General features: G+C 35.7%; 1 protein-coding gene across 1 annotated transcript in view; it reads right to left on the reverse strand.

The window, feature by feature from the left end:
- LOC113097157 (acid-sensing ion channel 2-like) overlaps positions 1–14,815 on the reverse strand; it is a 45,179-nt gene extending 30,364 nt beyond the window's left edge. Inside the window, exons 1-2 of the mRNA XM_026262362.1 lie at positions 14,750–14,815; positions 8,807–8,957 (exon numbers count right to left, since the gene is read on the reverse strand). Coding sequence (XP_026118147.1) covers positions 8,807–8,957; positions 14,750–14,815 — 217 coding nt within the window. The remainder of the gene's footprint in view (positions 1–8,806; positions 8,958–14,749) is intronic.
- Positions 14,816–15,080: the final 265 nt, after the last annotated feature.

Here is a 15,080-nt window from a genome sequence, read left to right on the forward strand (position 1 = left end):
GATTTACAATAAACCTCTTTCACTGTCTTAGTAAAGAATGTCAAAGGCAAATATATAAGTCTTGTTATTATAACTTGACAGAGAAGTACAGAGTCCTGGGATATGTAAGTCAGAGGTCACCAGTTATTGGAGCATAGCTCAGGTGTCACAGAATCTCCGTTCCAGTCAAATCACAAAATATATATCCTGATTTCTTAAATTTTCTAATGGCTATAAAGGAAAAGCAGTCAAAAAACATTTCACTCACAACCCTCCATTCCCCACATCCCACATTCTGCCTGAAAACAAAAATTCTGCAGTGTTAAACCCCCTCTCAAAAGAAGAAAGCCGTTGAGTTTACATCTGTGACGATGAACGCTTATCAGGATCAACTAAACACAGAATATTCAAAAGTATGTCAAAAATTTTAAGTTCGAGACATATAATCTTTAAAATGCTTCTGTGAGTTTTACACTCCGGTCTGTTATTGTGGCGACATTTCCACGCCCTGAAATGTGACGCTGAACGAAACAAACTGTGATTGGTTGTTTGATATGTTTGTGGACGGGTGGACAAGCCTTGGCCAATGAAAGCTGCCATAGCCATCAGTCTGAAGATCTGGCTACTCGAGACTACCCTATAATTAATGAATACCCTTGTCACATCCTATTGGACTTTTGCTGTGTTTTCATTACTCACGTGTTCTGTGTGACCTCGTTTTCCCTCATGTCCAATTATTGTCATTTGGTTCAGGTGCGTGTCATTAATTACCCTCATCAGCCCTCCTACTTAAGCCCTACTACTTTTTTTAATGAATTTATCAGACACTTTTATCCAAAGCAACTTACAGTGCATTTATGCTATCAAATTTTACCTATCATGTGTTCCCGGGGAATCGAACCCCAAACTTGCGCTTGATAGCACAATGCTCTACCAACTGAGCTACAGGAACACAATAAGTTGTGTTCAGTTCACTTTTTGTCGTCTGGCCTATTATGTCCCTATGTGTGTCTCCTGCCTACAGTATTCTGACCAAAATTTAAGAGAGCTTTTACACTGGGCTCGTTTGTTGCGGTCTGAGCATGATTGTTCCTGGCACTACCCACAATGTTGGTCTGCTTTCACACTCAATAGTTTTATCAAACCCAGGTGCGTTTGCAGTCACCTTACGTCATCGCAAACGCATGGAAAACACAACATGACTGAGCATAGTTGTAATTTTTTTTTTGTTATTTGGGTGCTCTTATGCACAGTATAATAATTCATTTTTATTATTTTAATGATTTAATTTTAATTGATTTAATTTTGACTTTTAGGAGTGTGTGGACTCAACCTCGCCTCTCTCGTGTGTTGAGGAAACAATTATATTGACAGTGTTATGCATGCGCAGGATACTTTACTTCTTGAACAAGTGTGCACCCGAGTCCGTGTTGCTTGCACATTCACGCGAACCGTGCCACAGCTCGGGAGCAACCGAACTGGGACCACCTTCTCCATGTGGTCTCGGGTTCGGTACCCCAGTGCGCACCAGGGTCTGATGACAGCGTTCACACTAGCGTTTTTTCATGTGAACCATACCCCGTTCCACTTTTGAGTGTAATCTTTTCAATTAATCTTTTGATATTTTTCAACAAAACAGCATGAATAATTTATAAATTATTCTTGACCAGTTCTCAAGTTCAGCTCATAAAATACATTTATTTTCATTTTATTAAAAACGGTAAATTTTCAGTTTAAGGAGTTTACACAACTTAAAAATATATATAATTTAAGGAGAAGTAAGTTCTCGTACTTGGCTCAATAATTTGGTCACAGTAGTTAACAGCCTACTAAATGCACTGTAAAAAAAAAGACTGTAAAAATATAGTACACTATACCGTAATAATTTAAAGGAATGTACCTTTATTTTTTTTTTACACTTTGCATTGTGCGAACAAGAAGTTTAGTCAACAATCATTTCACTTGACTATTGACTATAAGTCTGTAGCAATTGTTATTAATGACATTCCTGTCTTTGTATAAAAAATATGTCCCCATGTATTTGAAAATGTTTATCTTCATAACCACTATTTAGTGCAACACCAATACTGTACAAGTACCTGCTCAAGGTTTTTTTTTTTTTTTTTTTTTTTTTTTTTTTTGCATGTTGTTGTTTAAAATTAAAAAGTGTTCCATAATATAAGCATTTTCAGTGATGCTATACACATTGTTAAATGAATTGATGTCATAATGTTTTTGACTTTAAGGCAAATAAAAGCTGCTGAACGCACTTTTAAGAATGTTTCCATCACGTAAAAATAAACCATGTTCAATTTGTATATATTGTGCTGGATTTATTTGCTACAAAAGATAGGCCTATGCTATAATTTTTTTTTAATATCTGCATAACGGATTTTCTGTTTATGGTACAGAAGAAAATGTAAATCTACAGAATTTTTTTTCCATTTCAATGTTGAAGGAAATGTCTGTAAATTTAACAGAAAATGTCCTGGTAATTTTCTGCCAGTACAATATCAGTTTTTTTTTTTTTTTTTTTTACAGTGTGGGATAATCCTTTAATTAAAAAACCTAGCATGATGTATTCACATTGCAAGAATTATTTATTTTTGTACTTGTGCGTGTTAAGATGAATCGGTAAGATTCAATCAGTCTTCAGACTGATGCTCTTAGCAGACAGATGAGAAGGACTCTCTTCAACTCAAAACCATGCCAGTGCTTTTGAAGGCAGTCTCTTTGCATCTTTTCTCTTCCACCTGACACTTTAGATATTACAGATGAAAGAGAGGTCATTATGAGGGGATGATGGGAAATGAGGTACAGAGTGATGCGTGTGAAGGAAAGTCAACAACACCTATTCGGAAAGTCTCTTTTCATCCTCTCTTGAGCAATCTATGACACACCGGGCTTCTATTTTTCATTTGTATAGACTGCTGATTTGTCCTTTTCCTGTTTTAACAAGACACGTAATAACACTTTTTGTGTTTTATTAGAAGAGGCAAAGGAAAAAAAATAGCTGATAATCATCATGCTGCTATTTTGCTGTGATTGACATATTTGCACACAACCAAACATATGTTGGTAAAAAATTACTCTTGACTCTAATTCGGGGTCCTCACCTCAATAAGTTGGTTGGTTTAATTAAAGTTCAGAAATGGAAATAAATCAATCAAATATTTGCCATGTGAAATTTTATATCTTTAAAGATTGAGGCTGTTGATTCCAGACTTAATGATCACCAACCGAAACCTGCCGGCATTTCCACAGCTAAAGTGGAAAAGCAACATACTGCTGAGCAGAACGCACAAATATCTGGCTTTGATCAGAAATAGAAACAAGAGAGCAGGCCTGAAGGACAGAAAGAGAGTGAAGAGAGGTTTAGTGGTCTCCTCCCTAAACTAGACTTCCTATATTGTAGCACAGAGGCATTCACCTTTAAACACACACACATGCATCAGGGTTGAGCAAAGTTGGAATTTCGAATGGGTTCCTTTTCAGTTCATGGGTTTGAATTTGAATTGATTTGAGCCTCACAGGCTGTTGAATTTGGAGTTTGAAGAGGAATGTTCTGAATTTAAAGTTACAGCAACAGAGGAATTTCACTACCCCAACACAGTTTACATCAAACCATAGCTGGATCATTAATTACTAATTATGCATATGTTTTCTCAACATGCTTTCTCAAATTTCTCTGAACTAAGCCCAATAATGTAAAATTAACACAGCCATCAAAGCAATTTTCCCCACACAAATGTTTCTATGCAGCACCAAAAATTGTTTACCACATTTGACTTTATTTTACATTTACAATAAGTAAAACATTTTGTCATTATGTAAACACAGCATTCATGGGACATGAAGTGCTTTTCCACCATTGTCCATATTAAATATGATGAAATGTATAAATTCAATAAAACACCCCTATAGGTGGCATTTTAAGGGCCAGATTTACTAACAGCTTGCATCTTGTGTCTTTTGGTGTTAAAACAGCACTGTCAGGAATTACTAAAGACGTGGAAAGGCGTGGTTTTTTGTTCATGACTTTTTAAATATGCATTTGTAGGAGTTTCTCTTTCAGGTGCAAAAATTAATGGGATGAGAGTATTAAAATGAATCATGCAACGCGATTTACTAACATCTATGCTTGTATTTGCGGCATCATTAAACGTGCAACAAAAAATAATGTCTTAAAGCTTGAGGTCATCTGTGCTGCTCTTGGTAGATTGCGCTGGTCATTATAGAAAAAATCTGGCTGCATTTATGATCTGCGTCAGTAAATCACACAGAATTTTACCCTCCCATTGCCATTTTTTTTTTTTTGTGATCAACTTTTTAACAAAAATTGTATGTTTATTCAACAAAACAATGTTAACAAAACAGGTAAGGGGAAGCAACAGACACATCAATAATTTTACAATATGAAAAAAAACTGTTATGGCCATTCCATATTCTAAAATGTTTTGAAGAAAAAATTGCCATGCATTGATGGTACAAGGTGTAGCCTTATTCAGTTGTGCTGTTGTACATTCACAAGTCACTCTTTTAAGGAGGCTATGAATCCAGAATTTTTTTTGTACATGTGTGGAGTAAACCAATTTTACTTTTTTGTCTTCTTCGCAGCTTTAAAACCAGTTTAATTTTAAACCTCTTGTAAGGAGTTATGCATACTCAGTTGATGACTTTGAAATGTACAAGACAATGAGCCAAGTTTTTAGAAGTTAAAGTTAGATTAGACCACATCCTCTCCCAGTCATGGGGGCTTTCCAACATGGGAGCTTTTCCAATATGTGCGCCACTGAGTGACGTTTGTACTTCCCAGCCAGAGAGCACCTGTCCATCAAAATCTCACTATCCAATCAGAGTAGATCAATGTTAAGCTCGACCCCACGAGAGGTTTGTGTCAAAACACCAAATGAAAAACTATGCGAACCATAAGTGAAATCTGTGGCAATGCATCCAGAATCCACGATTAGCAAAATGAATCTTTGAAAAACACTAACAAAGAATGAAGCATATTTGAAGAGCCTGTTTAATTTCTGCAACTGAGTTCATTTTTTTCATTTTCATTGTGTTTTTCTTCTTTTGTAATGGCATATTTTTGATAGTTTCTGAAAAAGTTACGTTGAGTTTTATAAAGTTATGTTAATTTTTATTGAACTGAATGTAATTCCATAGAATTATTGGTTGTTTGTATATCCAAATGTAGATCACTGAGTGCTAGGGTCAGTAGAGTCTATTGCTTCTCTTACAGTCGAAGCCACAACGGAATCAAGTGTACCGAATGTTTGAATTTTTTTCCTTTTTTTGGCGATTGTTCATTCTCTCTTTTCTTGAACGTCCTTGACTGCTGGGATAGTCATTGAGGGCTAGGTAAAGAGTGCTTCAAAAATGAACTAACAGGATATATGCAGTTTCTGACAAAGTGAGCAGAGCACTATGCATACATTTCATTTTTTCTCTTGTAAAGGATAAATACTATTTTTCTTTAAAGGATATTATTATGTACTATGAAATTACTGTAAACAAAGGTCTTGAATACATTGTTAATTTATTCATATTGCTGGCGAAATTCTACATACATAAACAAAAATGTTTAAACTCATCCCCTATATTTAAAGTATTTTTAATTGAATTTGATTGTTTTATATCTTCATTGAAATGGATAAAAAACAAAAAGTCATTAACATGTCTAAAATATTATGAAATTTTCTTTAGATCCCCTGTAACTAATTAATGTAATTTTATATTACACTGACCGTCCTATGCTCTGTACTATGTAAGTTATTTGTTCTGTGTTCAAAAAAAAAAAAAAAATGCATTCATTTCTGTCGAAGGGTCACATGATCTCCTCCCATCAGCACTTTCAATAAATTGCGCTCTAATACTAATTTGCCGTTTAGTAAATCTTGCCTTATAAGTATTGATTATTATCATCATTTCATGGAAAAACCCATATGTTGCGTATTGCTTGTTTATGGGTAAATCATACAGTTGTATAAAATATAAAGAAATAATTATTTTATTTTTATTTAAAACCTGCATATATATGACTATATGACTATATATATAATTTCATTTAATTGTAACTTTACTTATTCAGATTCGCTTGCACACATGGCTAAAAAAACCCATAAGAATTCACATAAAAGAAAGAAAGCAACATGGAGACAAAAGTGAAAAGGCATTTTGATAAAGCTGAAATTTCTTTAATGCATTGTTCTTAGTGAATCAAAAACATCACCTCAAAAAAGAAAAAAAAAACAACAACGATGTGCTGGTAAATATTTAAAAATCCTTGGTCAGTCTAAATAGTAAATAACACAGATCCAAGTAATTAATTTATGCATCTCTCTCTCTCTTTCTCTACATTTATTTAGAAAAATTTAATCTTGCAGTGATACTTTATTATACTTAAAAATATCTAGAACCCACAGATAAGATAACTAATGAAAGTTAGCCAACTTACATCGAATTACATTTTTATCTTTTGCAAGCAGAGATAGTGAAAGTACGTTTATTTAGAATGAAGGAACTTATTTAGAAGAATAACACAAAAACAGGAAAAGGAAAGAGAAGTGAAACAAGAAAGGGGAATGCAAAATGCATTGAAACAAGAAAGAAATGTAGTGATCTTTCAACTGAATTTACAGTACTGCTGAGCTTTACCATCGCATCCAAAAAACAATAAACACATAAATATTCCCATTCAAGCACACCGAATCTTGCTCTACATAATATATGGTTTATCTGCCCATTTCTCCTTTCAAAGTGAATAAGTTCTTCATCACTCTGCATTCATCAGAGTTTGAAACCAGCAGACAGAATGACGGATTGGCTGCACATTTATTCAGTGAGGCTCAGAGATCTCTCTCAATGTCTTAAATTTGAAAAAGATGATAGCAAGTTTATCATGGGCTCTTCCTCTGCTCCAGACGTGTCATCTTCCTTGTGCATCATGCCAAGATTTTTCAGCACGACGTAGCACATTTATTATATTACATATGCATGCGCACACTTCCTCTTCACCTCTTCCATTTCCAATTTCTCCATTTCTGTCCCCATGGCCCTCCAAAAATGTTTGAGTGTCAGAGGTAGAGCGGTGGATGCAGACAGATGAATTTCTGGTCTTCATAATTTAGACTCCAAAGAAAGTAAACAATACAGCCGGTGATCTGCTGACTTTGCGTCTATCCAACCGGTGCTAGATTTTTTTATTTAAATTTTTCATTGTAAAACCTCCCTTTCAAGCTTGAAAAACTCCCCCACCACTATAGCATCATCTTCTGCAGCTATTAGTTGTGAACGTTCACTAAAAAACTGCTGTGAAAAACATTTTGTCTTTCAGCATTGTGTGCCTTTTTCTGTTGAGGAATAACACAGCATTATGTTTTTAAAAAATAAATAATGAAACTTTAAATCTGTTGAATTTTGTTGAATATTGAAAAGTTCATTTATTTTGTGAACTATAGTGTTCTATTATTTTCTATGCAAAGACCATTTTGATCATTTTATCCAAATGTCCTCAAATAAATGAATACATAATAAATGAAAAAATCTTTGCTGGAGCAATATCAAAGGATAAGTTCATCCAAAAAATGAAAATTAATTTCACAACAGGAGATGGATGTGGGATGAGAGGATAGTGGCTCTCAAACTCCAAAAACTGCATAAAAGAATCATACAAATTTGATTCCAAATGAGGAATATTCAGAGTCCTCTGAAACCGTACGATAGCTTTGTGTGAGTCATTATTCACTGAACATCTTCATATAATTCAAATCTGGTGCTTTAATGATACACGCGAGAATGTGTTTACATAAGAGCATTGCAGCGAGAATGCTGGACACCATAGAAAGAGAAAAGAGGAGCAGAAGAAATTGTGCACAAACTTCATCGCTTGTGTCATCATAGCATTAACTTTGAATGCAAAGAAGTGATTGAAACCTCAGTATTCACCTTTACAAAATCTCCCCAAAGGCACTTGCCCCACAGCACTGCCCTATTGGCTCATCCGAAAACAGATGGACTTTGGGCCATAAAACAGGCCATATACTGGATCTATGGTACATAGGAATTTTTAGAAGAATTGTCCATATCATTCACAGTTATGTGACGGTGAGGAAAAAGTACATCTAAAGGATTTACGCATCAGCCCTGCAAGCAGCAATAAAGCTTGAGGTACAATACGTGCCATTGCTTTAAAGGCCACTCTTCAAAACAGCTGATGAAATGTAAAGTCATCATGCTCTGATTCCTTTTCATAGTTCATTGTCAGAAAAAGTATGTAGATGTTTCTTGGAATAAATTTGAATTCAGCCTCAGCTAAACTTGTAACCTTTCAAATGCTAATGAATATTTTGCCGGGAATACTCGATGCCTCTCTCTTAATCTTAAATGCTTTCATCCTCCTTTGAAATATCGTGCACACTACAAGGGAAGCTATGCTTTGCACGGATGTCACAATGGTAATCAAAAAATTGACGTGTTTGTGTACCACTGTTCAGAGAAGTGTAGCTGCATCAGATCAGTTCAACAGCTTGCAAGAACTTCTATTTGATAATGAATCCCACTGGGTTTGTCAACACCATTACAGCATCACAGCTGTTCTTCAAGGTGTGTGTCTCTCACAAATATTTCGCTGCGTCCCTGGGGACGGGCGACACAATGAAAGCGCTGACAAAACCTTGCCCTAATCAGACACCTGTAAGACAATCAGAGTTTCTCCTGCAAATGAGGAGAGGTGTTTAACAAGGAAAACCTCTGGGAGAGCTCAAGTGTACAATAGTGTGATTAGGGGTGACTGCATGTGTGTGTGTGTGTGTGTGTGTACCTGTTTCTCCCCAAACAGGCAGGTATTCATCTTGCTGGATGTCCAGCATGATCTCCAGGCCGTTGCCTGTGCCTCCTTTCATCGTAGTCCTCAAAGTTTTCCCCTCTTCGGCAGCGTTAAACATGTAACACTTCCCATAACGTGTAAACACCTGGAAAGAGAGAGAGAGAACGTTTATTAGACTTTTTTTATTCATTTATTCGCAACATGCTGTTGATTCCCACAAACAATAATTTTGACTTACTCTGCATGTGTATAAATGCCATGAATTACATTTAAATAAATTGTTAATGAAAGCTCAGCAGGCAAATTGGCCTGAACTGTTTAGAAGTAGTTATGTGAAGCTTGTATATTTTTTTACATTTCGTGAATAATTTAGTATCAAAATATGTATATTTATTAAGCTGTAAAGTTGCCTGAATCGTCCTCCTGAGATGGCAATTCTCTCAAGGTCGATGAACTTCTGGTTATAAGATATTGATGTAATTCTGGCGAGCGGAGAATACAGAACGCAAGTGGCTCAAAATAAACAGTGGTTTACATATCACCTACAATATTTATGTCCTGTCCCTCATGTGCCTTCCTGGTTTTTCAATGCACCGATATAAAAAAAAGTAAAAATAACCAAGTGACCTTACTTACTAAATGGTCATAACAAGAGTTGAAATATTATACATAACTATATATATTGGAGGCGGTTGTCACAAGGGTTGGTAATTATAACGTGTTTTTTGTAGCCAAGACTGTGTGTTTACTTTTGAAAAGTTTGACAGTTGCATATGGAAGCATTTATTTGCAGTACTGTAAATTATAGGCTTCAATTTTCCATTATAGGCCGCTATTATTTCTGTATGTACTGTAGCATAATGTGTTTTGCTTAAATTTTTACACACAAATCAGAATAACTGTGATAATTGGCTGTACGCTACATACACAGTATACAGAAATTAGTTTGAAATATTATTTTGGATTTCTATCAGAAAATGAAAATTCTGTCACATATGCCATGCACTCGCTCTCATGTTGTATTTCTTTCCTCTGTGAAAGGCAAAAAAAAAGCCTTTTTTTCATGCAAGTAAAATGACTGAAGAGCTGACGTCACACTTCAAAAGAATACAAAAGCACCATAAAAGTATTATAAAAATGGACCAGGCAACTCTATTCTTCTGTGATGATAGTTTTGTGGGAGGAATTTAAGTCATTATTGACTGATCTTCTTCCCCTCTTGAGTCACCACAAATAACAAACCATGCAGATTGTTTTTGATTTACTGGAAAGATCAAATTCAAATTGAAAATTTCACAAATTGGGCACCATTACTTCTCTCATTGCTTTCGTGAATATTTAAAAGGAGAACTAGGGTGAAGTTGGAAGTGAATTTTTTTTTTTTATTCTAAATTGATCGATTTGAAGTCTATCACTTACACAAACCATTCACATGGCTTCAGAAGACTGGGGAAAGCACAAGTCATGTGGACTTTCATACTGCTTTAATGCTGCTTTTTAGTCCTTTTGGAAGCTTGAAAGCTCTAGTCCCATGCATTATAGTTGCCCAGAAAAGAGCAGCCAGTAGATTATCCTTTTGTGTTCCGCAGAAGAAAGGGACCACCACCTTTTACAAAGCCCAAGTCCTTTATCCCTTTCGTTCTGCTTTCAGCTCTAATTTGGGAATTAATTCGATAGTGAGATGATATGCAATTAAGAGAGCGAGATAAAGCAATTCTCAGTTTGTTTTGATGATAATGTACAAGAAAAGACATACATGGACAAATCTGGATCCCTTGTTATACAGTACATAATGATGATAATTAAGATTATGCATGGTTCAACCCCCTCAGTGTCTAAGAATCAAGATTCTTTAAAGAAAAAAATAAAATTGGAATCACATCATTTCAAACCTACATGACTTTTTTCTTCTTTAAAACACCATATTTATCTATTTTTGTTCAATACAGTTAATGTTGTTTTGTACCCCATTCACTTTAATTGTACAAGCAAAAACAGTTGAATAATTCTCCCACTGAAGAAAATAAGATAATTCAGGTTTAAAACAACATGAGAGTGAGTAAATGATGAAATCAATTTTTTTTTTTTTTTTTTTTTTTTTTTTTAGGTGAACTAACCTTTAAGCATAGAGAGGTGAACTATATTTCTCTACCAGAGGTGCAATCCACTGACTGAACAGCAAACATGTTGAAAGATTTCGGTCTTCGCTCGAAGATAAGCATGAAACTGTATTTGGAAAGCCACTTTAAAAATGTTTCTTTCCAAGGATTGGTGTGGGAAAATCTCTGAAAGAGCTACTTCTAGCTAGTGTAGGAGCTTGATGGATGGATGAGTGATTGAGAAGGTTTCTCCTTACAGAATGTCTGTGTACACACACACACACACACACACACACACACATATGGACGTTCAAGATAAATTACCATAGCCTGCAGCTGCCAGACCACAGCCCACAAAATCGACATGAATATTCAGTCTCATCCTTCATGCCTGAGCTAAGTGCTAGCAGAGATTACTCTTAATGGATAGAGAGAGAGAGAGAGAGAGAGAGAGAGTAACATACAGTCCTCATTTTCTGCAGTGACTGACAGCTTTACTTCTTGTTCTTGTTCTCTACTACAAATTCAATTTAATTTCAACTGACAAGGCAAACAGAAGCAAGGATTTCCGCTCAAGATAACTTGCGGCTTATTAAATAGGAACCAGTGACTTAAAGCCATCTTTCTTCATAAAACCAAAGACGTCTCTTTAGAACCAGACCATTCCTTTAGGATTTAAGCCAGACAGCTTTGACAATGAGCAAATGTCAAACAATTTAATCTAAAAACTCAAAACACCTTAATAAAAGGCGCAATTAAAAGGTGGTTGCCAATCGCTTTCTTACTAAATGAGGTTAACCAAACATCTGCAAAAATCTGTCACAGAATACTGATAGACAAAGCACACAAATACATATGACCCTTTAAAAAAGTCAATAAGCCATTATGACTGCTGTTGTTTGCAATAAAGATCTTGTGGGTGCACTGTCATTACTACTTAGTACCTAGCATGTTGACGTTCAGAGTCACTGTAAACATGCCAATAGTCATTTGCTGTTATTGACCAAGGATGTTTCTCTGAACTAGCAGCAAACAGCAAAACATTTGTGAAGGCTTGATTTGAGCACACATGCCAAATACTTTCTTAATAGCCTCTAAATCCATTAAACTAATTCAGCCAAGTAATGAAACACAAATAGTGCTTTTTTTTTTTTTTTTTTTTTTTTTTTTTTTTTTTACATGTACTCTTCACAGAGAGGAAATAAATAAATAGAATTCTTCCATCAGTGCTGTAGTTTGGTGCGTTTATGTCAAGACAAGACAACCTCTGTTACTTCAAAGTTAGTAGGTTACTGTTAGAACACAGGATGCTACGAAACGCATCAATTCACTTTCAATTAACTTGCATCTCATAAAAGTCACATTTGTGACAACTTCACAACTTTCGTTGTGGATGTTGGTGTGCAAGCGCCTTTGTGAGCTAAATCAAGCTCATTAGCTGGTTTGTGCGCTTCTGCGAACACAAAAATTCTCATTAAACATTCAAAGAAAGGAAGCAGTTTGAGTGTTCTAGAACAAAAAGGTCGTGACCTGGTTTGATTGATGCCCATTGCTTTTAATGACACCGACAGAGACGCTATTAGCAAAGGTACTTGTGTGATATGGCTGTAGGCAAGAGAAGATTGACTGTGGCAGGGCTCTTTTTACAGGTGAATATGCGATGGGTTGACCGTAAGAATATGCCGACACGGAATACATTATGATAATCATATTTAGGGAAAGCAGTGGGAGATGAAGCACAACTTGATGTTCAAAAAAGGTCGCACTCATTTACATCTAGTTGTTTAGCTGCTCTCTCTGGCACGTTGAAGATTTCGATTAATAATATAGATGTACAGTATGAATAAATCAGGTTAATCTGAATATTTATGAGGTGTAGAATTAGATGCTATTTGGAGTGGTCCGAAACAACTGCTAACTACTGTGTTAACGGAGCATGTTATGAACACTCCTCAACATGATCACCTTGTATTCGCACACGTAATTTTTGTATTAAATGACTGATCATTCGGTATGTAGATCAGCTCTCTGCCTGACAGGGTATTTATCAATGAAACTGGGAAAATTAAGACTACCCCAAGGGTTTTAAACCCACAGAGAAAAATGTGGTCTTTTCTGCAAATGTTTGCACTAAGTAAAGTCATCCTAAAAACTGGAGAAGTTTCAACTAGTGTGCCAGGAGCATAATGTTTTGCCATTTCCTATCTAAAGACCTGGAAGTGCTCTATGATGTCTCTGAGTCTTATCAGTCACCAGCCTGGTGGATTTTTTCTCCCATGTCGCCTGCCACATGGATTATCTTCTTCAGACATGGATGCCATCCTTTTCTCATTTCATTCGCTGTCTCCGGGCCCTCCTCCATTCTTTTATTCCTCTCTACAGTGTGTGTTTATCTCTAAAGTGGCTTTTGCACCATGAAGTGTCTGTTATATTTAGAAGGAAATCTCAGTTTGATGAATTTATTGCAGTGGATACTCTAGGACAAGAGAAAGTTGAAAAAAAAAAAAAAACTTTAAAAAGTTAATCAAAATTTTCTCTGAAATAAACCAGAGAGAGAGAGAGAGAGAGAGAGAGAGAGAGAGACAGATATACAGTATATATATATATATATATATATATATATATATATATATATATATATATATATATATATATATATATATATATATATATATATGTTATCGAATACATGTAGATTAGATTAGATTAGATTTGATTCAACTTTATTGTCACTGTACATGTAAGGTACAAAACAAGAACCAGAAGTGCAATAAGCCGTTCACGAGTTCACACTTACATATAATTAGCTGAAGTATGTAATGCATATTTGACGTGCTTTCCGGGGACAAGCTATGAGATTCCCCTATGAGATCCGAACCTAGAGTACCCCCACTGTATAAGTGTAATATTAACTCCAAATGAGGAGATGGGGTGGAGGGGTATGCTGATAAATCCTTCAAAGAAAAGAGGTAAGTCAGTTGCATTTATACCATAGCCAACGGCTGGGTTTTTTGGCCTGGCGAAAACCTTGGGCCAAAGCGGGCCAGCTGGGGCTAGAGGAGTGGTTATGAACAAAGGCGGAGTTTCTCCACGTCTAGAGAGCGTCAGCACGCGGATCATTTCATAAAGCTTACAGCTATAACACAAGCATTAAAAACGTTCACAAATAAGTTGAGCTAAAAAACTTTCAGTCAGCAGCAAGTGTTTGAAATAACTTGATCCGATGTGGATTATAATCACCATACAATGTAGAAATATTTATAACCGATGCAAAAGAATGCACACTAGGCATTAACGTTACCATAGTAAACATGGTAAATGCGATGACTTGAAGAAATCAGATGTCAGCTTCTTATTCTCTATCACAATCGTGTATTTATTTAGTAACATATTTTATCTGTCATAAGTCTCATCTCGAGAGTTTGGCTCCACATAGCCATGTCATAAAAATATGTTTTTTGTTCGGGAGCTTTTATAGAAATATCATTGTTTCTAAATGTATATGGGCTACTGTGACTATAACGGAAATAGACTCAACTGAATAAGCAGGGTGTGTATAACACTTTATTTTTGTGTGACTGTCATGATCGTTAGCTGGAGTGCCCATGAACTTCAGTAGAGGGAACACCACTCAGGACTGTTGGATTTGGGGTATGAACTCCATTTCCCACAATCCCGTACCTAGGGCTAATCACCACCAGGTGTTTCCCATTACCACTCCCCTATATATACCGTTTTTGGACTCAGTTATTGCGAAGTCTTGTTAAGCCCAGTCTGATATCTCCGAGCGTTTCCCTTGCGTTTGTTCCATTCATGTCTGATCTTGGATTGTTTATACCACCTGTGATTCTCTGCCGCCTTCCCCGACCTCTGCCTGGTTCTGTTTCTGGATATCCTTTGACATTCTCGACACTGTTATCTGATTACTGCCTGTCTGACCATTCTCCAATAAATATACTGCAACTGGAACGTTTTTGTTACAGTGACTAATTTTCAATCCTGATAAATGAATTCATTATGATCAATGTAGACTATCACTTATTATAGTAAAACATGAATGCTTTTAGATTTAAATATTTAACAAAGCATACAAACAATTGGCCCTTTTTATGTTCGTTTTGTGATCGCGCTAGTTCCAGTTACTTATTCCTTATTAATTTTCTGCTAAC

The sequence above is a fragment of the Carassius auratus genome, unplaced genomic scaffold, assembly GCF_003368295.1.
Source record: "Carassius auratus strain Wakin unplaced genomic scaffold, ASM336829v1 scaf_tig00216124, whole genome shotgun sequence".
Lineage (NCBI taxonomy): Eukaryota > Metazoa > Chordata > Actinopteri > Cypriniformes > Cyprinidae > Carassius > Carassius auratus.